Source organism: Triticum aestivum, chromosome 4A (assembly GCF_018294505.1).
Source record: "Triticum aestivum cultivar Chinese Spring chromosome 4A, IWGSC CS RefSeq v2.1, whole genome shotgun sequence".
In the NCBI taxonomy this organism is placed as follows: domain Eukaryota; kingdom Viridiplantae; phylum Streptophyta; class Magnoliopsida; order Poales; family Poaceae; genus Triticum; species Triticum aestivum.
The window spans coordinates 701,699,317-701,726,950 of NC_057803.1; the positions used below are offsets into that span (position 1 = coordinate 701,699,317).

Below are 27,634 nucleotides of genomic sequence, written 5' to 3' on the forward strand. Positions count from 1 at the left end.
CCGATGCGTTGATCGATCCAATAGCTGTGAGGGGATGGATCCAACGGCTCGACACCCGACTGATTTCCCGGTTGATCTGTAGTAGCCTCCTCTCCCAAAGTGTGATGAGTGAATCACTTTGGTGGATGAGAAGGGTACCGAGTCCGATTCGTACTACCTTGCACACGAGTGTGGCCTCATGACCGAGTGGAAAGCGTTCGCCATCAACCACAAGCTGGTGCATGGTGACTGCCTGGTGTTCGAGTGCATCCACGGGACAAAGTTCAAGGTGAGATTTTAACATGTTTACATTCCTTTAGTATGGTTCATTCCGTTGTCTGGAACTTTGTCTATCTATTGAACGTTGTGTCCAATGAGAATGGTTGTACATTTTATACAAATTACTTAAGAACGCCAAATGGCATCTTAGGATTCTAGGAAATCTTGAAGCTTTCTTGGTCTGGTGGTTTGCTGATGCATATTCATGAATGTTCCAGAGTATGTGTACGCCCGAGCAGTTAAGAATAAAACCGCTGAGTTGAGCTGCACATCTGTTAATGAATGTGAAACATCCAAAGTGTGTGTAATTATTTGACCAAAATGTTAAAGAACTAAACTATTTAGTGGAGCCATAGTTATATTTACAAACGAATGTGAAACTTGCAAAGAATGTCGAATTATTTGATCAGAATGGGAAACTAGACATGTTTTTTTTTGTTGGGAGCATTACTATACAACAAGATCCCTGGGATATTCCTTCATTCCAAGCAGACTATACAATGCTTACAAATACGTGTTTCCTGCTGCCTACTTGTGATTGTAGATGAATAGGAAGCAATCCATTGAAGGACTAACAGCTCGGAAATATTATGAAATGCAACCTCTGTTATTATATTGCTAAGAATGCAGCCTCTGTTATGACGTAATCATGTGTATCACTACTAACAATGGAGCCTCTGTTATGTTAATGATGCAGGTCCACATTATCAGACATAGTTCATAGTATGAATAACGACTGCTGAGGGTGTGAGAGTGAGATACATAGAGCAGGTAAGTTGTTCATATTATTGTCAATATTAGTTGGAAGTTTGAATTGAGTATTTGAAAAAGTTTATTTCTAAGCATCTTTTGCCGCGTGGTAGCCCACATCGCTGAAATAATTGTGAAACTTGTGTTTAATTATCATTTAATCTACCTCAACTTAAGTCTGTTTCCTACATTGCAGTTAGTTGTCATTTGTGAACATGGAAAAAAGCCTGGCCAAATTTCTATATCCGCCAAACTAGTTGATTACATGTAGGCATTAAACAATTGTAATTTTTTTGGAGTGGGAGCAGTGCAAGATTCTGCTTATTTTTTCATCCATGATATATAGGCATTTGAAACATGCACTCCACTTTTGCATGTGCATCTGTACCTCTAGGCGGCAGTTTTTTCCACAGTTCTTAAGGAAAGGCACACTCTTGGTTTACCTCAAAAGCAGCACTAGTTTAGTACACACCTTGTTATGTCGGCAGTTTAAAAGAATGGCAAAACCATATCTATTCAACTAAATCATTTCTACATTCCGAGTTTTGATACCATGAATGTGTCATATCTGAGGGGAAAACATTAGGTTATTAGTTTGTAACTTTCTATACAAATTCATTGTGATTGCTTGCCATTTGCCAATGACCACGACACTCGTATTTCATCTACTTCCCTACTTTCCTATTTCTTTCCGATCATACATAATTTATTGATATTGTCTAAACATAACATTATTCCCTTTTTACTAAGGATTTATAGTCTTTTGGTCAATTAGGCCCGCTTGAAGGAATTGGACAATGAGTTGCAAATGGAGATCGTGAACCGTCTTCAGCCTTTTGGGTGACAAACAATGTTAAAAATATTAACTTCACAGATTCTCCTAGTAGTTATGTTTGGACTTATCTATGGGAACCAACGAAACTTGTAAATTTTGCCAGTGATGCCCCATCCTTATTCCCATCCAACTTCTTGTGATGACCAATTTGATTCACTTTGCAGACATGCATAATTTAGCAGATTTCTTTCATTTCCATGATCATATCTACACGTTATCTTGTCGCTGCCACCGATCTTAGCTTTATGGTTCTCAAGTAACATATGGTATATGCTTTGGCTATAAATATGGTGAGACGAAGATGAGAATGCTTCCACATTGATCCAATGGCTGGAGATACTGTAATTTTATAGCAATCTTTCACATCTGTTTTTTTTTTGACATGTTGATGCTTGCCAATTCTCGAGGTGGATATTTAACAAATGATTTTACTGAACTTAACTCTCAAATGCTCATTGTTGTCCATGGGACAAAACATCGCATCATACAGAACCAATAGGACCATGAGTCTAGCCAAGGCGTACACCAGGGCATGAACCAAAATCATCTAACACCAGGCACAAGACACCGCAAACAACTAAGAAAACACTTGGACAGACCAAGTTCAACACTTGTTAACGGATGCAATAGAAACAAATACACCATTTGTCCATCGCATCTTCTTCAATCCCTCTCATGTAACAGTATACTCCAAGTCTCCAACCCAACATGACACGTATGGATTTCAGGCACCAACAGCCGGTCAGCATACACATTATTACCAGAACCATCAGTGCATCTCTACACATCACTACTACCCACCCACAGCCTCATAAATTGCTTTTCCTCGAAGAACTGTGTGCGCACGTGACTATTTGGTGCACTTACGCTTGTATGCCGTATCGTCAGCGTGAAACTCTTGTCGCCAGTTACTGTGCCTGCTCTTATCGTCAACGTGAAACTCTTGTTGCCAGTTATTTTGCCTACTATTACTGTCAGTGTGGAGCTCTTGTCGCCAGATTCGTGTTACCGTGTGCTATCATACCAATAAATTTAAGTTGAATTGGCTGTTGTAAACGAGTTAATTGTCAGACACAATAAATGTTGATCTCCTTGGCCTCGTGGCCTAGCGAGGATCAAGCAAATCTTATCACAATGACCGATCTGTAGAAATCGCTGCAGATGGATGGCATTTCATCCGTATACACTGAAATAGTACATATCCTAAATTGCACGGTTAAATGATGGTATATGCCCAAACTTTCTGACGCGATATATATTCAAGTAAGTACGTGATAGAACGGAATGCTTTAAGCACATCTCTACCCAATGTATAAGGAAGGCCCGATCTTCCCCTCTCAAAAAGGACGGATACCATGTTTGTTCTTGTAAAAAAAAAATAAGGAACCAACTTCCTACTGAATTTTTAGTTGTAAAGATAATATGCCTGAATGTCTTACAACATGCTTTATAATAAATATAAATTTATTTTTACCTATCATTATTTTCCCTAAAAAATAATCTTTGTTGATATTAATCAATCGTAGTAATGTGTGTATGATATGTATAGGCCAACCATCCTACCGATTTTGTCCCGATCAATTGTTGATGGTGCAATTATCTGCAACTGGAGCACTTTATATCTTGACGATGACGTTGTGTCCCATATAGATAGGGACAAACAAACTAGACATGCTACCCATATAGTACATGTTAGGTTCCTTATATATGACACAACAATTAATCTACAGATTGTATGAGTGTATCGCTCTCGGTACATTGAAAACATTGATAGCTTTGCGCAATTGAAAGTGATGCAAAGCCAACAATGGATGAGATGGTGCGACAAAGACGTGAACCTGCTCGTGCAACGTGCCAAATGAGACGATGCATGCGCGCTCTTGGTGGTGGCTTCCCTATAAATACATAGCTCATCATCACGAAGGACGTACACTGAGCTTGAGGCATCAAGATGGGTAGTGGTGGAAGGTTGGTGTTGGCTTCCTTCGTGACGTTGGCGCTCGCCATCTTGCTCCCATCAGCCGAGGCGGCCTCCCTCCACGGTGGCGGGCCGTTCGATTCCATCTTCACCTTTGGCGACTCCTTCACGGACACAGGCAACAACCCCATCGTCTTCGGCTGGTACAACATCTTTGACGTCGTGATGCGCCCTCCCTATGGCATGACCTCCTTCGGTGGCCTCCCCACTGGCCGCAACTGCAACGGCCGCCTCATCATTGACTTCATCGGTAATTAATCTATCAATCATTAGTAGCGTCCCTCCCTGCCTATATATGTGTATTTCAAGGTGATCGACATATGATTTCCAGCTCAAGGCCTAGGCTTGCCTCTCGTGCCACCATACCTGTCGCACAAGGGGAGCTTCCAGCAGGGCGCCAACTTTGCCGTTGGTGGCGCCACCGCTCTCAACTCCAGCTTCTTCCACATCGGTGACCCTCCCGGCGCCAGCCTGTTCCCCCTCAACACCAGCCTCGAAGTGCAGCTTGGCTGGTTCGAGGAGCTCAAGCCTTCCTTGTGCCAAACGGACCAAGGTGATATATTTACTTAGCTTCACACAGCGGATTGAACTGAAAATGTGCATAAATTAATACGGAGTACTACATAACGGCTGCCACCCGGGTGTGGAGAACTACCCCAGGCCAGTGTTGGATTCAAGATCTTATGGATGAATATCAAACGTGATGAACATACACAGTAAACAAAGTGCAGAGAAAAAAATGTTTTGAAATAGATAAATCACTAAGGTGAATATGTCAACATAAGTTGACATATAATGAGTTGGATTGTGGGTTTGAGTACGCATGGTAATGATATATCTTCCAACCGTTGTACTACCTTTTTTTTGCGGGACAGCGTTGTACCATTAACCAAACACTTGATGCGCGTACATATAATCTAAGAGGAGAAATGCTTCACTGCAGAGTGCAAGGATTTCTTTGGCAGGTCGCTGTTCTTCGTGGGTGAGTTTGGGATCAACGACTACCACTACTCCTTCGGGAAGAAGAGCATGCAAGAAATCAGAGCATTCGTGCCAGATCTCATCCAGACCATCTCCATGGGTGCCGAGGCAAGACTACTTGACTCATCATGCTCCTCGTGTCACTCCGGCTGTTTTTAGTCAGCGTACATGCATGTTAACATCATGAAAACTAATGCAACAAGCAGAGAGTGATTGAGCATGGGGCGAAAACTCTGGTCGTCCCTGGGATGATCCCATCCGGATGCGCGCCGCCGATCCTGGTCACCTTCGAGGATGCCGATGCTTCGGAATACGATGCCACCACCGGCTGTCTCAAGGAACCCAACGAGATCGTGAAGCTCCACAACTCTATGCTGCGAGACGCCATCCAGAAGCTGCGTGCGGAGCACCCCGATGTGACCATCATCCACACCGACCTGTTCAACCACGTTATGGAGATGGTCAAGTCGCCTGAAAAATTCGGTCGGTATCATTCTGTCTATATGTTCTTCATTGTTGGAAGTGCCCTGAGATTCATTTCACTTCGAGTTTTGTCCAGACATATTGCACACCATTTTGAATTCATTGTTCAGCATAAATCTTGATGCAAATCTTGATTCGTAAGGTTTAGAAAATAGAGTAGTGGTGAACATTGCAAAAGTTGATGAGTTCAGTTATGCGGTGGTTGCAGGGATTAAAAAAGATGATGTTCTTAGAGTTTGCTGTGGAGGATGTGGGAGGTACCACTACAACCTCTCGGTCGCTTGTGGCGATGAAGCCGCGACAACGTGCGAGGATCCGTCCACTCATCTATTCTGGGGCGGTGTCCACCTGACGGAGGCAGCTTACCACTACATTGCTGAAGATTGGCTCAACGCCATAGTAAGCAGCCTGCCTACAACAGCTAGCTCTTAACTGAGCTGCCTACGTCTGAATGCGCTACATGGAATCATGGACACGGTTGCTGAATTGCATTGTTGCAAGATCAGAGTAGTCCATCATATCACCGTAATCTTCAATAAGATACTTGTAATAAAATGGGTTTAAATGTACTTCTAAATAAAATTATTATCTATTGTATATTGTTAAACCAATAAAAAAGGATGGTGGAGATTTATGAGTCTAAAATTACGATATCTCAGCAGTAGAGATGTGTCTACACAAAATAGCACCCCATCGAGAATTTGACCTACTTGGACTGCATCACGACACTTTTTAGTAAGTGCGAGTTTAGATGTTTTACCGGTATGTTGTCACGGACTCCTATTGAATACTTCAATTTATAGATGCATCGCATTACGCTCACTGATCATAGCCATTGCGTCCGCTCTTGGAAGCGCCGATGCAGATTTGTCACAACCATTGAAGACGTACGCGTAGCATATAGCAATTCTAATCTTAGCTATAGAAAAGATTATGCATTCAAGATCGATACGTGCGTGCAATAAATGCACGGCTTGTTTGTTTTTTGTAGCCAGCTCCTCAGATGTCATTTCAGTGCGAAAATGGCAAGCACTTAGAAGAGTATTTCATCTTTGATGTGTACAAATTTCAGATTCTTTTGATTTTTTTGGTATTTTATTTGAATCACTGTTCATCTGGGAGCATATCAGCTCGGTATCAGATTTGGATTTTCGCGCTCAGGCGACATTTTGTTTACTGTGTATATCCATCCGTCAAATACAGCTGAAAAAGAGCTCCACATTTGTGTCCTTCCATCTGCTTGTCTAAAAATGGACGGGTCAAATTTTATTTGCAGTTATGGCCTAGAAAAGCAAATTAATCTTTTTAATGTGTCAATAGTGATATGCTCATGTGATCACTAGATTGATGTGTCATTTACGACAAATTGACTGTAGTAATATGCGTAGTTTTTCCCTCTCTGGAGGTACGTACAACATCATCGTCAAGAGACACCAACTCCATCTGCACATAATTGTATTATCAACAATGGATCCGGATGGCTGACCTATATGTATGATACACATGTGCTGCAATTAATATCTATAAACAATTTCAAAGGAAATAATCATTGCAGAACGTAAATTATATTATATTATAAATCTTACCCATAAAGACATGCAGGCATTTTCTCTTCATCCCGAAGTTGGTCTTTCAATTTTGGCGAGATGAAACAAGATATCGGTCCTTTTTTACATGGGTAGATCAAACACTATAGTGTCCTTCCTCATATAGTGAATAGAAATGTGTTCAAAAATTTCCGTTCTTTACGTATTTGTAAATATATGGTTCTCCAAGAATTTGTTATAGTTAGATACAACCAGCGACCATTTAGCTATGTAATTTAGGATATGATATTACTCCCTCCAATCCATATTACTTGTCTTAAATTTGTCTAGCTACACATATCTAGACAAATCTAAGACAAGTAATATGGATCGGAGAAGTATATAAATATATAATGATAAAATATTGTCGATTTGTAGTGTTTTCGATTGGTCAGTCGTTGTGATACAACTTGCCGCACCCACGGGCCAAGAAAGGGACCACATTCATTGTGGAGGTCGATCAACTTTTTTAGAAAGGACGGGTCAGATTAAATTTTATTTGTACGGTCACTGCACAAGAATTTTTCTTTTTTGTTATGATAGCTCACAGTACCAATGTGTGAGGGTAATAATGATATTTTTTTACAAAAAATCCTTTCTTTATGATTGCTAAGAGTGGGTACAATAACTGGCGGTCAGGCCGACGACAAGGGAGAAAGTGAGACCTGACGACTAATTAGCCACGTGTGTACACAGTCCTTCAATTAGAGTGTCAGGCCGACGACAAGCGGATAACCATGGCGTGCAGCGATGGTTCTCATAATAATGTGTATGTGACCGGTTGTGCTTACATAAATGTGTCACGTTTGTGCCCGTCCGTTGATATGTACTGATTTGGGGATCTCTTAAAGTGCAGTTGGTATGTGGTACCGTAGTAGTATTATATCATATGTTGATACTCTATACTGCTCTTCTGGGCGATTCACCTTTGGGTATCTCTATTTCAATTTTATTTCCAGGAGGACAATTTGATCCAGGGTTAGAGATGAGGTGAAATAACCATGCCCCCCCCCCCCCCCCCAAAAGTAAAAAACAGGTCTGGCTTTGCCTTGGAAAAATAAATAAATCCACATTAGCCGATTTACCGCCGCCGTCCCCATCAACCCGACCTCTAGAACCAACCCACCACGGCTAGTATCGCATTGCCCGAGCCGCCTCCTTTACTTTGCCATTGTCATATTGGCTATTCCTCTACCCTGCGAAATTAAATGACTACAAAAATAGCTATGATAGCTGCACTACTGCTGCATGGGAGGCTTGCGCTAAGCTATGGCTGCCGCCACAAAATCTTCCGCAAATCCCTGTAAGGAGCTCCAAAATATGCAAAGACCTCGAAAAATCATCTCTCCCGCCTGAAAAATTGATGTTGTTGCCATGATTGCCCACTATGACGGCCGCTACAGCGGCCGCTATAGCTGCTAGAAGAGGCCGCCACAAAATCCTCTCTCCGGCAATTTTAATCTTTGTGTCTACCTCCCCCCCCCCCCCACCCCCGTGCCCCCGACACACACACTTCTTCTCCAGTGCCGGCGACTATCCCGCACATGCACCTGTCAACCCTCGGTCTTCCCTCCGGCAGCAACGCTGTGACCATCGGTTTAATTTTTAGGCGATTGACGATTAATAAACATGGTAAAAAAATAATGCACCCATACCCTCATTGGTTGTTCACCGTGTGCCCCCTCGTCCCCACACTAGTGGGTCCCTGTAGGTCGTCCAACCTTAAGCAATTGGTTTACCTTATTATATATTGTTGATTGGTTTTGAGATAGCTTCTCATTTATGACAAACGGTGGTTTACCTTATATATAACCTTTATCAGTGCAGGATATATCACATTGTTTCTCTAAAGTCTCATCTTCCTTGATCATAGTAATTAGTCGGGCCATTCAAATACATTTTTAGACAGTATATTAGACTCATATAGGAAAAATTACACTTCACTCCTCTTTTTTCTCCTCGAGATAAGAGAGAACAGAGAAGCATAATTATTGTTTAGTAGTGTGCCGCTTACTCTAGATGATGCACACTCATTGTTCAGCCTACAATACATGTCTCCTGCTAAACTCTTTGTGTGCTCGTGGCTGGGAAAAGGAACTCCAAGTCATTAGAGGGAAGGAGAAAGGAAACAAGATGCAGCTGATGACTGATAATATAAGTTGTTTACTTATTTGGCTACTGTTGGCAAATTGTACTTGCCATGTTGTTTGTGTTTCTAAAGCTTTTGCCGAGAACACCTTGGAGAGAACGCCAAACGGCTCCTGAATAGAATCGCATGCTATATCTAGTTTACTGTGGGCGACTCTGTTTATGAACTGAGTGCATAACTATTGCTACTTTGAGTCCAATGTCTAGAACGGGGTTTGTTAACAACCGATTGTGTAAGTTATGCAAACAAATGAAAAATAAACCATCTACAATATGTTTGAGACGGGTTTTGATATAACCATCTTTGATGATCCTACTGTGTTCTTTATGCTATAGTAATGATCCTAGCTACCAAGATTGGATTTGAGGTAAGGGTTTCCAACAACCATATATAGCCCATCTTTAGTACCATATATATTGATAGTTTAGAAGTATGAAGTTATGAACTAGCTACACCTGCATATATATAAGAGGTAGTACTACCCGCTTCACTACCTGTGTGACTGTGTCCAAATAAGTTTTTTTTTCTTTTCGTATTTTACGCTGAGTCCAGCTTCACAACTACCCAAACTAGCAAGAAACGGAAAGTGAGTTCTACTGGCTAGCTAGCAAGAGTTAAATTATAATGCTAGCACACATACAAAGAAGAACTAACTTCAAGATTAGGAGACATCGGGAAGTAGGATGATGCTGGCGTGTTGGGTCCTACAGTTTGTTGCTTGGGTGTCAGACCGTGGTCTACTGGCTAGATACAATGGCTAAATGTGTTAGTAGTGTGCATAATTAGCATAATTAGCAGCTAGTATGTTCTATATAACTAGCGGGGTGACCTGCGCATTTCCGTGGCTAGACTTTACACGTAACGATCATGTCACACTTGATTTTTATCTTAACTTAAATATTAGTACTTCACTTTATCATGTAGTATTCCATTCATATATTAGAAGCCAATGTGAGGAACGCTTGATTATCTCCTGGCAAGCAAAGGAACACTCGATTACCAACATTCTTTTAAATTTAAATGTTGATGCCTCACACATAAACATTGCGTCCTTTTTCTTCATTCATCTCCTCATCAGTATGTGGAACTAATCTCACACTATTGGGTAATGAAGTGGCATGCATCCAAATGCTTTCACAACACTCATTCTACTGTAATATGCTCTATGGTTCAAGAAAAAAATAACGTTCAATTGTATGGTATACGAAACTAATGTAATGTATTTTATCATTGAAATTGCTAAATGATTCTCTATTCATCAGTTCGGTCATACATTGTCTGTTCCCGGTCTTGCACATGTTGTTTTTTATTATTTAATTGAGCATCTGAATGGAGATATTACATATGAAATTTTACTTCTACACTTTGTGATTGTCACCACAAACCATGTTACTTTCTTCATCAGGAACACTCTCTTGGAAACAAAGAACATTTTCGTTGTTCTGATGAATGTGACCTTTATATATGCACGTATATGATGTACTCCATCACCGACCACAATTCATGAGTGCTTCCACTCATCTATATTTTACTCATGCCGTTTATTATTGTATAATGAAACATGTCTATGTTAATTAAGATTACCAAGCAAACTTTAGCTATTTATGGACTCTATGTGGAGACCATCTATTTCTTATATTAAAATTGTTATACCTAATAACAATTTTTTGGATCTATAATTTGGTTTGAATTTTCTTCTAAAATTGTATTGCCCATTGCTAATTTCATATATCAAATATAATTATATTCTATTGACCTCGAATCTAATGTTTTATTTTTAAGGCCTTTTCTATAAACACTGGCTTTGTTGTTTTCCTTGAATATTTCACTTCAAAGAGTAGCGACATTATTCCATGCCTTTAGTCCACAATAAGGCTCGCGGTGCCTTTTCCTTTATTCAAGCATCGCGAGGCATCTACTGGATGTATGTTGTCAATGTTGTTATCATTGTGCCCACGCTTTGTGCTTATGATCTGATACACTATGTCACTTCATCCTGCTGCTTCTTCTTTGGAAGATCTGGGATATCCGGAATGCCCAAGCATTTCGCTCCGTGAACACTCACTCGGCAAATACTCTCAGACTTATGGTCTCTGATTTGGATTTATGGTCTCATAGACCATGTAAGACTATTGACAAGGAACACACTTTCTCGTGGCGTTCTTTCCTCTCCCCACGTGCTTGTATGCCTATGTAATTCTGTTACACATGTAATCAGCTATGGTTGCATTACGCTTTGATAAATATATTCAGGTGGGGAACACCCACACCCCCCACGCGCGCGCGCATTTATTACTCAAGAAAAGGCTCTGTGAACACATAGAAGCATAGGAGAAAAAGGGAAACAATCTAATGCAATAGGGTAGAATAGCCTTTGGGTAGTTTGTATTTGCCTTTTTAGGATTATTCATGCAAAGTGAGGGATTTGTCTCCTCCGATGTTGCTTTGAGGAGTATGTCAGTTTTTGGTCTTTGAGAGACACCCCTTCTATGCTAGTATGATCTTTTGTTTGCTCTTCTTCGATTGTGTTCCACAAAAATATTGATCGTTGCTTCGTCAATCCCAGTTTGATAAAATGTTCATAGTAGGCTATCATTTTTGAACCAAACGTTCTAGCTAGGCTACCACCTTTTGCAAGTGCTTCTAATATATCTATTTTCAATCCTTTGGGCATTTTTGTGTCTAGGGCCCCTGATGATGGTGTCTAAAGCAACTCCATTTATGAGTTGGCTCCATTTTTTTAGAAAAGGAGGGTGACCCCCGGCCTCTGCATCTGGGCGATGCATACAACAGCTTTATTAATTATTTTCACAAGACCGTACAAAGCCATACAACAGCAAGACTAAAGCCACCGTCTAAGCAACAATTGTCGCTACACCTATCCAATCGATGAAGGGGCGCAGATAGTCTGGGCCTAATACCAAACAGACTTCGCAGCCAAACCTAAACATCTGAGACCTGAGGTCCCAACCAGGACGCCTGCCGGGTATGGGGCACCTACCAGTCCGGCGCACTCCTCAACCAGGACGCCTGCCGGGTATGAGGTCGCCGCAGCCACCTGCCACCAAACCATCTTTAGAGCTGTATTGTTGCATGTACCGTGTGCCAGCTCTCTCTGCCATCGACGCCACCACGACGCCCGACAACGTCGTCCTCCTGCGCGAGTCCATCCTCCCACAGCGAACCCCAAAACTGCACTGCGCCACGCCGTCAAGGTCCATCGCCATCAATGTGTAGGATGAAGCACCGCTCCACCAAAGAATCCGTCCTTTGGTCCCTCGATCACGCGTGTACCTCCAAGAATGACGCCCCCAAGGGAGGAACGACACCAGAGCACCGTCGTCATCCGATCATCCGATCTGGGGTTTCCCCCGGAGGTAGCAGAGAGTGGCCTTGAACTTCTCCATGGCGATGCCTTCAAGAAGGGAACGACGCAGATAGCGCCGCCACCTCCGGCCTTAGCAGGAGCTGAAGGCAAGTTTTCACCCAGATCAGTTCGAAGGGATCCAACTCTCGTGCCCGGGCCGCCCTCACCACCAGCACCACCAGGCAGACCCTGGAGTACCGGCATATCAGCGAGCTGCCGGCACCACCGCATCCAGATCGCCGGCCACGCCGGGCCACCGCCACCCCCGCGTCGTCCGGGTCAGAGGCGGAGCCGCCGACAGCGCACAGGGACCGCCGCCACCTGCACACGCCGGAGCGCCGCCAAGAGCCCAGCGCCCGCCACCGCTTGCCGAAGCCAACCGCCCGAGCACTGGTGCCACCGTGGAGCCATCAGATCGGGGAGGAAGACGCGCGCCGACCACGCTCGCGGACCCCGCCGCACGCCCGAGCGCCGGCGCCATTAGATCGGGATGAGGAGGAGCCCGCGTGCTCGAGCCCCGCGCAGACCACGCCGCCGCCACCAAGCATGGGAGTCCCGCCCAGATCCGCCGGTGGCCCGACCTGCCACCGAGACGAGCGCCGCTGCGAGGGCCGGCCGTCCCACGCCGTCCAGGAGCCTCGCGATGGGGGAGGGAGCCCCGCCGCCGCCCAGGAGCCTCGCGATGGGGGAGGGAGCCCCGCCGCCGCCCAGGAGCCTCGCGATGGGGGAGGGAGCCCCGCCGCCGCCGACGCACGCGCGGGCTTTGCCCGGCGGCATCCCCTGGCGGCGGCGAGGGAGAAGGAAGGCGAGAAAGGGGAGCGGCGGCAGCGATCTTGGGTTCCGCCCGGGCCGCTCGCGGGAGCGGCACGGGGGACGGGCGTCAGGGTATGCCTACTTAACTCGTAGGATAAGTGTACATAGTGCTTAGAGTAGCTTTGATATGGAAACTGTTGATAAAGACATTCCTTGAAAGAACATCTCTAGATAATGAACCCTTTACGCGCGCGCACATACACACACATCTATCGATTGTGTGTTCTCCACACTCCTCGCTTCGTTGAGTTTCACCGCCTTAACTGACTCTCTCTCTCTCCCCTACACCATTCATTAGCAGAAAATGATGCAAGGAAGAAGAAAAGAAATAAAGAAGAGAGAATAGGTAGCTTGAGAATAGGAGGCAATAGGAAGGGAACACTTTGAGTGCATCAATGATGTTGTCTTACTTTTTTGTAGTATTCAAAATTATACTATAACGCTTGATATTTATTCTATTTTTTCTAATCGTAATTAGCAATTTTATTTACTCTGACTCTATGTTCCCCTTAGTGAAATATTAATCAAAAAATTAGTAACAAATAATAAAAGTCGGTACCCCAACATGTATTGCTCAGGCGTGACATCATTTTCTACTCTCCCGAGTTACCATAACCTTGTCAAGTTAGGCACTCGGAAGCAATGACATCTCTATGGCGAAAAGATGTACAATGAATCCATGACGTGTAGCATGGACCATTCGCACATTTACTTATTATTGCAATTTTCTCCTCAGACCGAACTCTGAGCTGACTTTTAGGTTTGTCTTGAGACATTGAGGTCATGCATTGTTGTCTATATAGACATGAGAAAACATACGTGGATAACCTATCATAAAAAATGTTTTAGAATGTGAATATGCGTGCTTGCAGACAGAAAACATGAGCGCGGGTGGGATGATTTGCTTAGCCCCATTGTTGTTCCTCCTGCCACCAGGCATGTTGCCATCCAGCCCCTCGCGTTCCCGAGGATTGCGGCCACATCCTCCGACCTTTCTTCGCACCTTCACCTCCCTACTCAAGCTCTGCCCATAGGACATGTCACCCACACCCAGGTAGTAGGACGGGCTCTTGCACTGGACAAGATCATCAAAATACACTAACCAAGAAAAGAATTAGGTGATTATGGCTCTCAAATCTGAAATGACAAGCGTAAGTTCGGACCAATCTTAAAATAAAAGGTGCCCTCTTGCTCTTGATTGCATTGGATGGTGAGAAAACATTTCATAAAATCAACACGAGATGAATATTCTCACCAACGTGTTGTATGAACATCGGTCAAAGGGGTTCTCTAATTGTTCCGCGAGTCATTTAGTTTCACCACCGCAATTTATATACTACACGAAAAATTCTCCTACACTGCCGCAAAAACAACAACAACAATGCAATTGAAGAAAGAAGAAATAGTAGTAGAAGAAAAAAAAAAGGCATTGAGATTCGTGCGGATGCTTAGCTGCCCTGTGACTGAGGTTGTGACGGGATAACTCTGAGAAAAAAACAAATACAAGAGGACATGCTGTGCTCGGCCTCGTCGCCGACTCCTCCCGCCGGCGGGCATGCCGCCGCCGACCACCACGCGCGCCTAAGGTCAGCGGCCGCGCGCTCCGACCTGCCGGGCGCGCTCGCAGCCTTCGCCGCCATGTCCTCCTCCGCGTCCGCCAGCCCCGTCCTCCGCACCTTCACCTCCCTCCTCAAGCTCTGCGCGGCGCGCGCCGACCTCGCGACCGGCCGCGCCGTCCACGCGCAGCTCGCCGCGCGGGGGCTCTCCGCGGAGTCCCTCGCCGCCACGGCGCTGGCCAACATGTACGCCAAGTGCCGCCGGCCGGGCGACGCGCGCAGGGTGTTCGACCGTATGCCCGTGCGCGACCGCGTCGCCTGGAACGCGCTCGTGGCCGGGTACGCGCGGAACGGGCTCGCCGGGGCCGCCATGGAGATGTTCGTCCGGATGCAGGAGGAGGACGGGGAGCGGCCCGACTCCGTCACGCTGGTGTCTGTGCTGCCCGCTTGCGCCGACGCCCAGGCGCTCGGGGCCTGCCGTGAGGTGCACGGGTTTGCGGTCCGTGCTAGCTTCGACGAGCTCGTCAATGTCTCCACTGCGATCCTTGATGTGTACTGCAAGTGCGGGGCGGTTGAGGTTGCCAGGTCTGTCTTCGATCGGATGCCGGACAAGAACTCTGTTTCTTGGAATGCCATGATCAAGGGGTATGCTGAGAATGGGGATGCCACTGAGGCTCTCATGCTGTTCAAGAGGATGGTGGGGGAGGGTGTTGATGTGACGGACGTATCTGTGCTGGCAGCATTGCACGCCTGCGGTGAGCTTGGGTATCTTGATGAGGGGAGACGTGTCCATGAGCTACTCATGAGAATTGGGCTGGAGTCAAATGTGTCGGTGATGAATGCGCTGATCACCATGTACTCCAAATGCAAGAGGACCGACCTCGCTGGCCAGGTTTTCGATGAGGTGCGCTACAAGACACGGATCTCCTGGAACGCCATGATCCTCGGGTGCACACAGAATGGAAGGTCAGAAGATGCAGTGAGGCTCTTCTCTAGGATGCAGCTGAAAAATGTGAAGCCTGATTCGTTCACTCTCGTCAGTGTCATTCCTGCACTTGCAGACATCTCAGATCCACTGCAGGCAAGATGGATCCATGGATACTCTATCAGGATGCACCTAGATCAGGATGTGTATGTTCTGACAGCCCTTATTGACATGTATGCAAAATGCGGCCGTGTCAGTATAGCTAGAAGTCTCTTCAACTCAGCAAGGGAGAAGCATGTTATCACATGGAATGCGATGATCCATGGGTACGGCTCACATGGTTTTGGCAAGGTTGCAGTTGACCTGTTTGAAGAGATGAAAAGTTCTGGCAGAGTGCCCAACGAGACAACATTCCTTTCGGTCCTCTCGGCATGCAGTCATGCTGGTTTGGTTGATGAAGGGCGGAAATATTTTTCGAGCATGAAGGACGGCTATGGGCTTGAACCTGGGATGGAGCACTATGGTACCATGGTGGATCTTCTTGGCCGAGCTGGGAAGCTAGATGAAGCATGGTCTTTTATCCAAAAGATGCCTATGGACCCTGGCATTAGTGTTTATGGTGCATTGTTAGGCGCTTGCAAGTTGCACAAGAATGTGGAATTGGCAGAAGAATCAGCGCAGAGGATCTTTGAGCTAGGGCCAGATGAAGGTGTGTATCATGTCCTCCTAGCTAACATTTATGCAAATGCCTCAATGTTGAAGGATGTTGCAAGGGTTAGAACTGCTATGGAGAAGAAAGGCCTCCAAAAGACTCCTGGATGGAGTATTGTGCAGCTCAAGAATGAGATTCATACCTTCTATTCTGGAAGCACAAATCACCAGCAGGCAAAGGACATTTATGCAAGGTTGGCTAAGCTAATAGAAGAGATCAAAGCTGTGGGGTATGTGCCGGACACTGATTCGATACATGATGTAGAAGATGATGTCAAGGCACAGTTACTCAACACACACAGTGAGAAACTTGCGATTGCATATGGGCTCATTCGCACAACCCCTGGTACAACAATTCAGATAAAGAAGAACCTCCGCGTCTGTAACGACTGTCACAATGCAACCAAGTTAATATCTCTGGTGACAGGACGGGAAATAATCATGAGAGATATTCAACGATTTCACCATTTTAAGGATGGTAAATGTTCATGTGGAGACTACTGGTAGTGAAGTGTTGAAGGCAGTCTGAATATGGATTTTGAGATGATAAAACTTTGTCCAGCTACTATACAAGTAAGCCTATGAATTTGGACTATAATGTGGACTATACTAATTGGAACATATATTAAGGCACTCACTAAGTTTTATTTGTGGCACACTTTGTGTGACCACATCACTCTCTAGAAATGATTTTTCGTTATTGATGATCAGAATTACCTTGCCACACTTTTTGACAGGTCTAGCAGGTGCCTTTTGTATTTGCATCAGGGCTCAAATTCTGAAGCACCAGGCAGCTCTTTGCCTCTTATGATCATCTAACCTTCTCAGGGAACATTCTGTAGATCCCAGTCCATTTACATTGGTATTGTAACACATTTAACAATTATGATGTTTCTACCTTCATGTGAAATAGTGCACATGGAAGTTGTTAACCACAGAAAACACTGCTATTTTATTCTCGTCTGGAATTAGATGATGTACATGATGAGTGCAAACTGTTGATAACTAATTAACACTTAAGTCTTACCATTTTGCATACTTGAGACTGTGAGATGAGTATGTAACAACATCTTGTATTCTGTAATGAATATCAAGGACTGTAACAACATTCTGTCCTTTATTCACCATTTTGTTCCCACATTATCCCAAAATCCCATTAAAAATGGATTGACATATGCATGTTTACAATTGAGTATACGTTGAATACTTAATTCTTCTGTTGTAAGTTTTGCGTACTTCGAAGCTAAGGATCACTTCTCACTCTGAATTTAGTTTCCAATTGCTGTTTAAAACTATTCTACAGTTCTGCTCCATGGACATGGCAGCTCTCTTTTGTCTCAGTTTTTTGAACTTTGTGCTGATGGTGTTGACATCTGCCTGCCAATTGTAGCGATGAACTCCACTGCCACTTTGAGTGCATTAATAGATGCCAGGTTCATCAGGCTTGTTGATGACCATGTTGGTTCCCCTCCAGCCAGATCAGATACTCCCCGGAACACAATCACAGGTACGCCAGGAGATGTTGTTGTCTGTTGAAACATTAAGTGCTCTTAATTAGTGATATCTTAAATTTTATGATTGAGCCGATATGATGCAGCGCAAATGTTGCCACATATTTAAGTAAAGACTATGAGAGATAAGATATGGAACCCACCATCACCACTGCTGCGCTTTCTTCATCTATTGTTGACACCGCAAATTCTCTGAAAAGGAACTTCCGGTATTCTGCATTGTCTAGAAACATGTCGGCTGATGCTCCTTTTAGCCCATGAACCACTTGTGGCGTTTTTGGTAAGCAAAAAGTGTCATTACATCTTTCAAGGTTGACCTACAAAAATTCCACATTACAAGTATTAGGCTGTGGTCACTACGAATAATCCTGTCCTTGCTATACTGCTGAAATATAGTGTATTTTTCACCTTAAGTCCTTCTGCTATTTTGAACCATGCTGAGTCGACAGGTAACCAAAAGACTTCTTCCATAGGCTTACCAACTGAATATAGCTCCTCATTTCTGTATTTCAGAGACCCTAGCAGGTTCTCTCCTCCATCCGGGATGTTAAATTGTCCAAAGTTTAGTTCTGTTGATGATTCTTTTAATGACTTGAACTTCTGGAAAAATCAAAATCAGAATAGCAGAGGTCTTGTTAAGTAGTGAGCTCAACATGTGAGATGGTTGATGGTAGATTATCTTCTAAATTTTAATGGCAAGTTGTTCTTAAATTATCTCCTCTTTCGACTCCAGATGTGTTACATTCTACTAATGTGATTCCCTTGTTTTAGTGTACCATACAGTTTAAAGTGCACAAGAAATGGGGAATAAAAGCTAATTACAGGAGAGTACCTTCCATGTCCAAGCACCTGTATAAGCAACTAACTTTGGGACACTGACATCGCCAAATGACATTGAATCATTAGAGCTTCCTGCTGTGCCATAATGGACAATACCAGACACAGTAAAGACATCGAGGAGAGTTTGTACAGTTACAGCTGCATTCAACTGGAAGAACAAAGAAATAGTGGTAACGGGTAAGCATAGTACAATTCATATTTGAATTCATATGTTGTTGCTTTATTGCCTACAAGTAATTTTTCTTGATTTCTTTTTATAAATCAAAAGGAGCTCCTCCATATAACAGCAGGAGTGTACATGCAGAAGTTCAGGTTTTAGTACCCTGCGTTGTCCTGTCAATGCGTATATAACATTCGCACCTCGAATACTCCCGATGTGAAACCTCCGTCCTGAAATAATATGAGGCGAGACTATTCTTGAGGCAATTGGAAGATAAATACACATATGCATTAAAGACTGAAATACTTAGTCATGGAGCTCGAATGAGAGGTCAGTCCTATCAGGAGAATAGCAAAATCAGTGAACATGTAAAAAAGATTATGGTACAGCAGCGAACTTGTTATGATTGTATCTTCCTTTTCCATTTTCTCTTTCTAATGGAGTATGTTATCTTCTTGTGTGTCATGTTTTCCTTCTAGTCGCTTTCTGGACCCCCTTTCCATAGCTGTTATCCAAAACGAGTGAATGGGCCAATCTGCATTCTGGTCTTGGAAGGGAGTCCAGGTCTTTGTGAGCGCAGATCATGCAAATTTGCAGAGCCAGTAAGGTTCGTCGTGTGCGCACAGCTTCAGGCATCTCTAAATTTCAAGTCGATAAACACCACACTATCATTTCTACCTGTTGCCCCACTCTGTTCTGTGTTGTGTGTTGGTGTCTGGTTCAGTTAGCAGCAGTTCAGCACTCACTGCTAGCTGTCTGGTAACAACCAAAAAGTCAACTAGGAATGCCAAAACTCACCCACTGCTTTGCTCAATCTACAGGAAAGCCGAAAGCGATTCGGATCAGAAACGGGAGGCGGAGACTCACCGTAGAGGTCAACGAAGGGCTGGACACGCCAGGGCCGGAAGTAGCCGGAGGCCTGGAGCGCGGTGTCCTCGGCGACGTACGACATGACGAGTCCAATGGACGGGCCACGCCGGTTCGCCCTGTCGACTTGCTGCCTCACCCTGTCCATCCCGGGCAGCGCCGGTAGGGCCGTCGTCGACGAGCCGGCCAGCAAGCAGAGCAGCAGGACTAGCGGCAGGCTGGAGAGCTCCATGGCCATGGCTGGCGTGGACAGGGAGCAAGCAAGCTAGCAAGGAGCAAACTTAGAAGATGGGGCAGTTTAATTAGCTGCGCTGGTCTGTGGTCCGCGAACCGCGATGGCGATGGTGATTGGGTTGGTTTGGTGGAGAAGGTGATGAGCGTGCTTCCACTTTTATACTCGGATGTGATTGGGGATGTCTCTGTCAGAGGATTTGTGCCACCAAGCCAAATCACGTGTTGAATGTTGTACCGGGTAAAACACGGCAAAACAGAGGAGGTTATTCGTTGTTTTTAATTTGTTTTTATTATTTATTTTTGTTTTTGGGTACATGAACTGCTGAACACTGTTTATTATGTTAGTGGAACTGGGGTTGCCCTTTCTTAAGAAAATGTAAATATTGTTTTTTTTGTGTGTCATCCTTGCGCAGGGGCCATGCTAATCTTCTCTGTACCGTTCCAATTTTATGGCCATGCTAATCTTCTTTGTACCGTTCCAATTTTATCGGATGTCTTGCTGAAACTAATCTGTCGAGTTAGTTTTCTGGATCACAAAGCCCGACTTCATGATAAGTGAAACAGAATGGCGGAATATGGCATGTGTTTATATAGAAGCCGGGCTGTCATCTCTACCCTGTGCATTTTATTAATTTCGCCACCTACCTCTTCATGTGACATGCCTAAACTACACTTACCCACTCCTATATATTTTACACCATGTTCGCATGAACGCGTAGGAAAGCCCATCGTCTCGCATTCATTCATCCATGCATTTCACATTTGCACATAACTCTCTCTTCACCATTTTCGTACAATAAGTAGATTTCAATACACATAAACATAGAACATGATGGTGGACACATAATCATAATGATGTTAGCAAACACGTATGGCTGGGAGGCATCAGGAAAGAAACAAATACGTGAATGGATCCTTCCACACCCAATGGCGATCATGTTGCCACACCCAAAGAGCACACTCTTCCATTGACAGTTGGACTGCAAACATGAGAGCTCCTAATCGGCGCCTTTAGCACCTGCTAAGCATTACGGCGCATAGGGGCGCGACGGCATGAGCCGGCCAATGAATCGCCAAGCCAGTTCCTCGCTCGCATGCGTCGCATCTATCGTTTGTTCGTTCGCACAGCGGCACAGGGGCATAACTTGTCTTTTTTCACTCGTTCTGTAGAAATCTATTGGTCTAGGGAGAAAAAACATGACTGGTTTTTCTAGTATTTAACAGAAATCTGGTCTAGGGAAGTATTTAAAAATTTGTGAAACAAAAAAATGTACGTGGGTTTCAAAAAACTCAAGAATTAGAAAAAAGGTTTGCAAATTTACAAAATTCATGATTTAGAAAAGTTCATGAATTTGAAAGGTTTGTCGATTTTGGGAAAAAAGTCCAAAATTTGAAAAAGTTGGTCAATTTTAGAAAAACTTTACCGATTTTGACAATGAACTGCTGGCAGTTTGAAGACAACCAAGAAATATCAATTATGATAACCAAAAAAGGATTTGGGTCATTAAGCAAAATAACGTGTTGAGTGTTGTACTGGAAAAACATTGCAAAACAGAGGATGATTATTTGTTGTTTACTTTTTCTTATTCTTTTTGTGGAAGCTGAAATACGGTATGCTTGTGTTGGTTGAATGAAAGGCCGGGTGTTTATTAACGTGAGATTTTCTAGCCTATATTTTAACTTATTTTTTTACGGTGAGAGTAAGAGCATCTACAGCCGGACTAGGCAAAAAATCTGGCAGTGACGGCCAGTCATCAAATTTGCTCATCTACATCCGGATACCTCATACGAGAAATCTTAAATCCATATAAAAGAATGCAAGATAAATTTTACAGACTACGTAGATCAACTACCCTAATCCTCTTTGGAGATGTCCACTATCTTTGTGCCCGGCTCTAGGTATATGGGCGCAGCCGCAGCTCCGGCTCCTCCGCGTCGGCCTCCACATCAATCTTCGCTCCGACCTTATCAAAGAGTGCGTCGGTCGCTGCCCATTCCTGTCGGATGAACTACTGGTTGGCCTCCACATAGGCCTCATCCTGGATGGACTCCAGGATGGCCTACTGCTCCGCCATCTCGTCCGCTCGGGCGACGACGAACTCCGCCTCCGCGTCCTCCATGTTGAAGCCAAAGTCGTCGCCAGCTCCTGCTATGTCTGCCCCGCCTCGTCTACCTCCTCCTCTTCCTCCACCTTCATCGAAGCCGAATGCTGCTCCTCTCGCTCCTCCTCCTCCGCCTGCTCCTCCTCCTCCTCCTCCAGCTCCGGCTAGTCCGGAGGTAGTCTCACAACAATGCAGATGGCTGATAACCCACAAGTGTAGGGGATCGCAACAGCTTTCGAGGGTAAAGTATTCAACCCAAATTTATTGATTCGACACAAGGGGAGCCAAAAAATATTCTTGAGTATTATCAGTTGAGTTGTTAATTCAACCACACCTGGATAACTTAGTATCTGCAGCAAATTATTTAGTAGCAAAGTAGTATGATAATAAAGGTAACGGTGGCAAAAGTAAAGATAATAGTTTTGGGTTTTTTGCAGTAGTTGTAACAGTAGCAACAGAAAAGTAAATAAGCGAACAACAATATATGAAAAGCTCGTAGGCAATGGATCAGTGAAGGATAATTATGCCGGATGCGATTCCTCATGTAATAGCTATAACATAGGGTGACACAGAACTAGCTCCAGTTCATCAATGTAATGTAGGCATGTATTATGTAAATAGTCATACATGCTTATGGAAAAGAACTTGCATGACATCTTTTGTCCTACCCTCCCGTGGCAGCGGGGTTCTAGCGGAAACTAAGGGATATTAAGGTCTCCTTTTAATAGAGAACCGGAACAAAGCATTAGCACGTAGTGAATACATGAACTCCTCAAACTACGGTCATCATCGAGAAGTATCCCGATTATTGTCACTTCGGGGTTGTCGGATCATAACACATAATAGGTGACTATAGACTTGCAAGATAGGATCAAGAACACACATATATTCACGAAAATATAATAGGTTCAGATCTGAAATCATGGCACTCGGGCCCAAGTGACAAGCATTAAGCATAGCAAAGTCATAATAACATCAATCTCAGAACATAGTGGATACTAGGGATCAAACCCTAACAAAACTAACTTGATTACATGGTAAATCTCATCCAACCCATCACCATCTAGCAAACCTACGATGGAATTACTCACGCACGGCGGTGAGCATCATGAAATTGGTGGAGGATGGTTGATGATGACGACGGCGACGACTCCCCCTCTCCGAAGCCCCGAACGGACTGCAGATCAGCCCTCCCGAGAGAGATTAGGGCTTGGCGGCGGCTCCGTGTCGTAAAACGCAATGAAACTTTCTCTCTGATTTTTTCTCCCCGAACATGAATATATGGAGTTGGATTTGAGGTCGGTGGAGGTCCAGGGGGCCCATGAGATAGGGGGCGCGCCCTATAGGGGGGCGCCCCCTGTCTCGTGGACAGGGTGTGGTCCCCTGGTGTATTCCTTTCGCCCAGAAATTCTTATTAATTCCAAAAAGTGCCTCCATGGATTTTCAGGACATTCCGAGAACTTTTCTTTTCTACACATAAAACAACATCATGGCAGTTCTGCTGAAAACAGCGTTAGTCCGGGTTAGTTTCATTCAAATCATGCAAGTTAGAGTCCAAAACAAGGGCAAAAGTGTTTGGAAAAGTAGATACGTTGAAGACGTATCAACTCCCCCAAGCTTAAACCTTTGCTTGTCCTCAAGCAATTCAGTTGATAAACTGAAGGTGATAAAGAAAAACTTTTACAAACTCTGTTTGCTCTTGTTGTTGTAAACATGAAAAGCCAGCATTCAAGTTTCAGCAAATATTATGAACTAACCATACTCACAATAACACTTAGGTCTCACAATTACTCATATCAATAGCATAATCAGCTAGCGAGCCATAATAATAAAACTCGGATGCCAACACTTTCTCAAAACAATCATAACATGATATAACAAAATGGTATCTCGCTATCCCTTTCTGAGACCGCAAAACATAAATGCAGAACACCTTTAAAGATCAAGGACTGACTAAACATTGTAATTCATGGTAAAAGAGATTCAGTCAAGTCATACCCAATATAAACCAATAGTAATGAACGCAAATGACAGTGTGCTCTCCAGCGAGTGCTTTTAATGAGAAGGGTGATGACTCAACATAAAAGTAGATAGATAGGCCCTTCGTAGAGGGAAGCAGGGATTTGTAGAGGTGCCAGAGCTCAATTTTAAAATAGAGATTGAATAACATTTTGAGCGACATACTTTCGCTGTCAACACAACAACTATGAGATGGCTGTATCTTCCATACTACATGCATTATAGGAAGTTCCCAAACAGAATGGTAAAGGTTTATACTCCCCCAACCACCAACAAGTATCACTCCATGGCTTTCTCGAAACAACAAGTGCCTCCAACTAACAACAGCCCTGGGGGAGTTTTGTTTAATTATTTTGATTTGCTTTGATCTTTTTAGATCATGGGACTGGGCAACCCGGTTACCGGCCCTTTCTCGTGAATGAGGAGCGGAGTCCACTCCTCTTGAGAATAACCCACCTAGCATGGAAGATATATGCATCCCTAGTTGTAACATGAGCTGCTCGAGCATACAAAACGGAATTTCATTTGAAGGTTTGGAGTTTGGAACATATAAATTTACTTGGAACGGCAGGTAAATACCGCATATAGGAAGGTATAGTGGACTCATATGGAACAACTTTGGGGTTTAAGGAGTTTGGATGCACAAGTAGTATTCCCGCTTAGTACAGGTGAAGGCTAGCAAAAGACTGGCAAGCGACCAACTGAGAGAGCGACAACAGTCGTAAACATGCATTAAAATTAATTCACACCGAGTACAAGCATGAGTAGGATATAATCCACCATGAACATAAATATCATGAAGGCTATGTTGATTTGATTCAACTACATGCGTGAACATGTGCCAAGTCGAGTCACTCAATTCATTCAAAGGAGGATACCATCCTATCATACCACATCATAATCATTCTAATAACATGTTGGCACGCAAGGTAAACCATTATAACTCATAGCTAATCAAGCATGGCACAAGCAACTATAATCTCTAAATGTCATTGCAAATATGTTTACCTCATAATAGCTGAGTCAGAAATGATGAACTCATCATATTTACAAAAACAAGAGAGGTCGAGTTCATACCAGCTTTTCTCATCTCAATAAGTGTTGAGTGTTGTACTGGAAAAACATTGCAAAACAGAGGATGATTATTTGTTGTTTACTTTTTCTTATTCTTTTTGTGGAAGCTGAAATACGGTATGCTTGTGTTGGTTGAATGAAAGGCCGGGTGTTTATTAACGTGAGATTTTCTAGCCTATATTTTAACTTATCTTTTTACGGTGAGAGTAAGAGCATCTACAGCCGGACTAGGCAAAAAATCTGGCAGTGACGGCCAGTCATCAAATTTGCTCATCTACATCCGGATACCTCATACGAGAAATCTTAAATCCATATAAAAGAATGCAAGATAAATTTTACAGACTACGTAGATCAACTACCCTAATCCTCTTTGGAGATGTCCACTATCTTTGTGCCCGGCTCTAGGTATATGGGCGCAACCGCAGCTCCGGCTCCTCCGCGTCGGCCTCCACATCAATCTTCACTCCGACCTTATCAAAGAGTGCATCGGTCGCTGCCCATTCCTGTCGGATGAACTACTGGTTGGCCTCCACATAGGCCTCATCCTGGATGGACTCCAGGATGGCCTACTGCTCCGCCATCTCGTCCGCTCGGGCGACGACGAACTCCGCCTCCGCGTCCTCCATGTTGAAGCCAAAGTCGTCGCCAGCTCCTGCTATGTCTGCCCCGCCTCGTCTACCTCCTCCTCTTCCTCCACCTTCATCGAAGCCGAATGCTGCTCCTCTCGCTCCTCCTCCTCCGCCTGCTCCTCCTCCTCCTCCTCCAGCTCCGGCTAGTCCGGAGGTAGTCTCACAACAATGCAGATGGCTGATAACCCACAAGTGTAGGGGATCGCAACAGCTTTCGAGGGTAAAGTATTCAACCCAAATTTATTGATTCGACACAAGGGGAGCCAAAAATATTCTTGAGTATTATCAGTTGAGTTGTTAATTCAACCACACCTGGATAACTTAGTATCTGCAGCAAATTATTTAGTAGCAAAGTAGTATGATAATAAAGGTAACGGTGGCAAAAGTAAAGATAATAGTTTTGGGTTTTTGCAGTAGTTGTAACAGTAGCAACAGAAAAGTAAATAAGCGAACAACAATATATGAAAAGCTCGTAGGCAATGGATCAGTGAAGGATAATTATGCCGGATGCGATTCCTCATGTAATAGCTATAACATAGGGTGACACAGAACTAGCTCCAGTTCATCAATGTAATGTAGGCATGTATTATGTAAATAGTCATACATGCTTATGGAAAAGAACTTGCATGACATCTTTTGTCCTACCCTCCCGTGGAAGCGGGGTTCTAGCGGAAACTAAGGGATATTAAGGTCTCCTTTTAATAGAGAACCGGAACAAAGCATTAGCACGTAGTGAATACATGAACTCCTCAAACTACGGTCATCATCGAGAAGTATCCCGATTATTGTCACTTCGGGGTTGTCGGATCATAACACATAATAGGTGACTATAGACTTGCAAGATAGGATCAAGAACACACATATATTCACGAAAATATAATAGGTTCAGATCTGAAATCATGGCACTCGGGCCCAAGTGACAAGCATTAAGCATAGCAAAGTCATAATAACATCAATCTCAGAACATAGTGGATACTAGGGATCAAACCCTAACAAAACTAACTTGATTACATGGTAAATCTCATCCAACCCATCACCATCTAGCAAACCTACGATGGAATTACTCACGCACGGCGGTGAGCATCATGAAATTGGTGGAGGATGGTTGATGATGACGACGGCGACGACTCCCCCTCTCCGAAGCCCCGAACGGAATGCAGATCAGCCCTCCCGAGAGAAATTAGGGCTTGGCGGCGGCTCCGTGTCGTAAAACGCAATGAAACTTTCTCTCTGATTTTTTCTCCCCGAACGTGAATATATGGAGTTGGATTTGAGGTCGGTGGAGGTCCAGGGGGCCCATGAGATAGGGGGCGCGCCCTATAGGGGGGCGCCCCCTGTCTCGTGGACAGGGTGTGGTCCCCTGGTGTATTCCTTTCGCCCAGAAATTCTTATTAATTCCAAAAAGTGCCTCCATGGATTTTCAGGACATTCCGAGAACTTTTCTTTTCTACACATAAAACAACATCATGGCAGTTCTGCTGAAAACAGCGTTAGTCCGGGTTAGTTTCATTCAAATCATGCAAGTTAGAGTCCAAAACAAGGGCAAAAGTGTTTGGAAAAGTAGATACGTTGGAGACGTATCAACTCCCCCAAGCTTAAACCTTTGCTTGTCCTCAAGCAATTCAGTTGATAAACTGAAGGTGATAAAGAAAAACTTTTACAAACTCTGTTTGCTCTTGTTGTTGTAAACATGAAAAGCCAGCATTCAAGTTTCAGCAAATATTATGAACTAACCATACTCACAATAACACTTAGGTCTCACAATTACTCATATCAATAGCATAATCAGCTAGCGAGCCATAATAA

General features: G+C 43.9%; 3 protein-coding genes and 1 non-coding gene across 7 annotated transcripts; 2 read left to right on the forward strand and 2 right to left on the reverse strand.

Moving 5' to 3' along the window:
* Positions 1-3,786: 3,786 nt before the first annotated feature.
* On the forward strand, positions 3,787-5,940 carry LOC123088231 (GDSL esterase/lipase At5g45910). The gene is made up of 5 exons (XM_044510425.1): positions 3,787-4,071; positions 4,153-4,374; positions 4,765-4,910; positions 5,009-5,285; positions 5,494-5,940. The coding sequence occupies exons 1-5, from the start codon at positions 3,795-3,797 to the stop codon at positions 5,715-5,717; spliced, it is 1,146 nt and encodes a 381-aa protein (XP_044366360.1). The 5' UTR covers positions 3,787-3,794; the 3' UTR covers positions 5,718-5,940.
* Positions 5,941-14,658: 8,718 nt separating this feature from the next.
* On the forward strand, positions 14,659-18,897 carry LOC123088232 (pentatricopeptide repeat-containing protein At1g11290, chloroplastic). 4 transcript variants are annotated; one of them, XM_044510428.1, is made up of 5 exons: positions 14,659-16,965; positions 17,130-17,254; positions 17,783-17,899; positions 17,990-18,183; positions 18,675-18,897. In XM_044510428.1, exon 1 carries the CDS (start codon positions 14,713-14,715, stop codon positions 16,897-16,899), a length of 2,187 nt encoding a protein of 728 aa, XP_044366363.1. In that variant the 5' UTR covers positions 14,659-14,712; the 3' UTR covers positions 16,900-16,965; positions 17,130-17,254; positions 17,783-17,899; positions 17,990-18,183; positions 18,675-18,897. The 4 variants fall into 4 exon arrangements, with proteins under 4 accessions (XP_044366363.1, XP_044366361.1, XP_044366364.1 ...); XM_044510426.1 differs by having other exon boundaries at positions 17,130-17,899; XM_044510429.1 differs by lacking the exon at positions 17,990-18,183.
* On the reverse strand, positions 17,491-20,447 carry LOC123088234 (bark storage protein A). Its single transcript, XM_044510430.1, has 6 exons — positions 19,771-20,447; positions 19,066-19,133; positions 18,736-18,891; positions 18,312-18,503; positions 18,047-18,220; positions 17,491-17,921 (listed from the first exon to the last, which is right to left on the reverse strand). Exons 1-6 carry the CDS (start codon positions 20,006-20,008, stop codon positions 17,730-17,732), a joined length of 1,020 nt encoding a protein of 339 aa, XP_044366365.1. The 5' UTR covers positions 20,009-20,447; the 3' UTR covers positions 17,491-17,729.
* Positions 20,373-20,477, reverse strand: LOC123088811 (U6 spliceosomal RNA). The gene has a single exon (XR_006442118.1). It is a non-coding gene; the product is annotated as a U6 spliceosomal RNA (small nuclear RNA).
* Positions 20,478-27,634: the final 7,157 nt, after the last annotated feature.

Coding starts and splice junctions, on each gene's coding strand:
- LOC123088234 (XM_044510430.1), bottom strand. CDS start 20,008: ATGGCCATGGAGCTCTCCAGCCTGCCGCTAGTCCTGCTGCTCTGCTTG. Junction 19,134..19,770: donor GCCCTTCGTTGACCTCTACG/GTGAGTCTCCGC, acceptor ATATTATTTCAG/GACGGAGGTTTCACATCGGG. Junction 18,504..18,735: donor CAGGTGCTTGGACATGGAAG/GTACTCTCCTGT, acceptor TGATTTTTCCAG/AAGTTCAAGTCATTAAAAGA.
- LOC123088231 (XM_044510425.1), top strand. CDS start 3,795: ATGGGTAGTGGTGGAAGGTTGGTGTTGGCTTCCTTCGTGACGTTGGCG. Junction 4,911..5,008: donor CCATCTCCATGGGTGCCGAG/GCAAGACTACTT, acceptor TGCAACAAGCAG/AGAGTGATTGAGCATGGGGC. Junction 5,286..5,493: donor CAAGTCGCCTGAAAAATTCG/GTCGGTATCATT, acceptor CGGTGGTTGCAG/GGATTAAAAAAGATGATGTT.
- LOC123088232 (XM_044510426.1), top strand. CDS start 14,713: ATGCTGTGCTCGGCCTCGTCGCCGACTCCTCCCGCCGGCGGGCATGCC.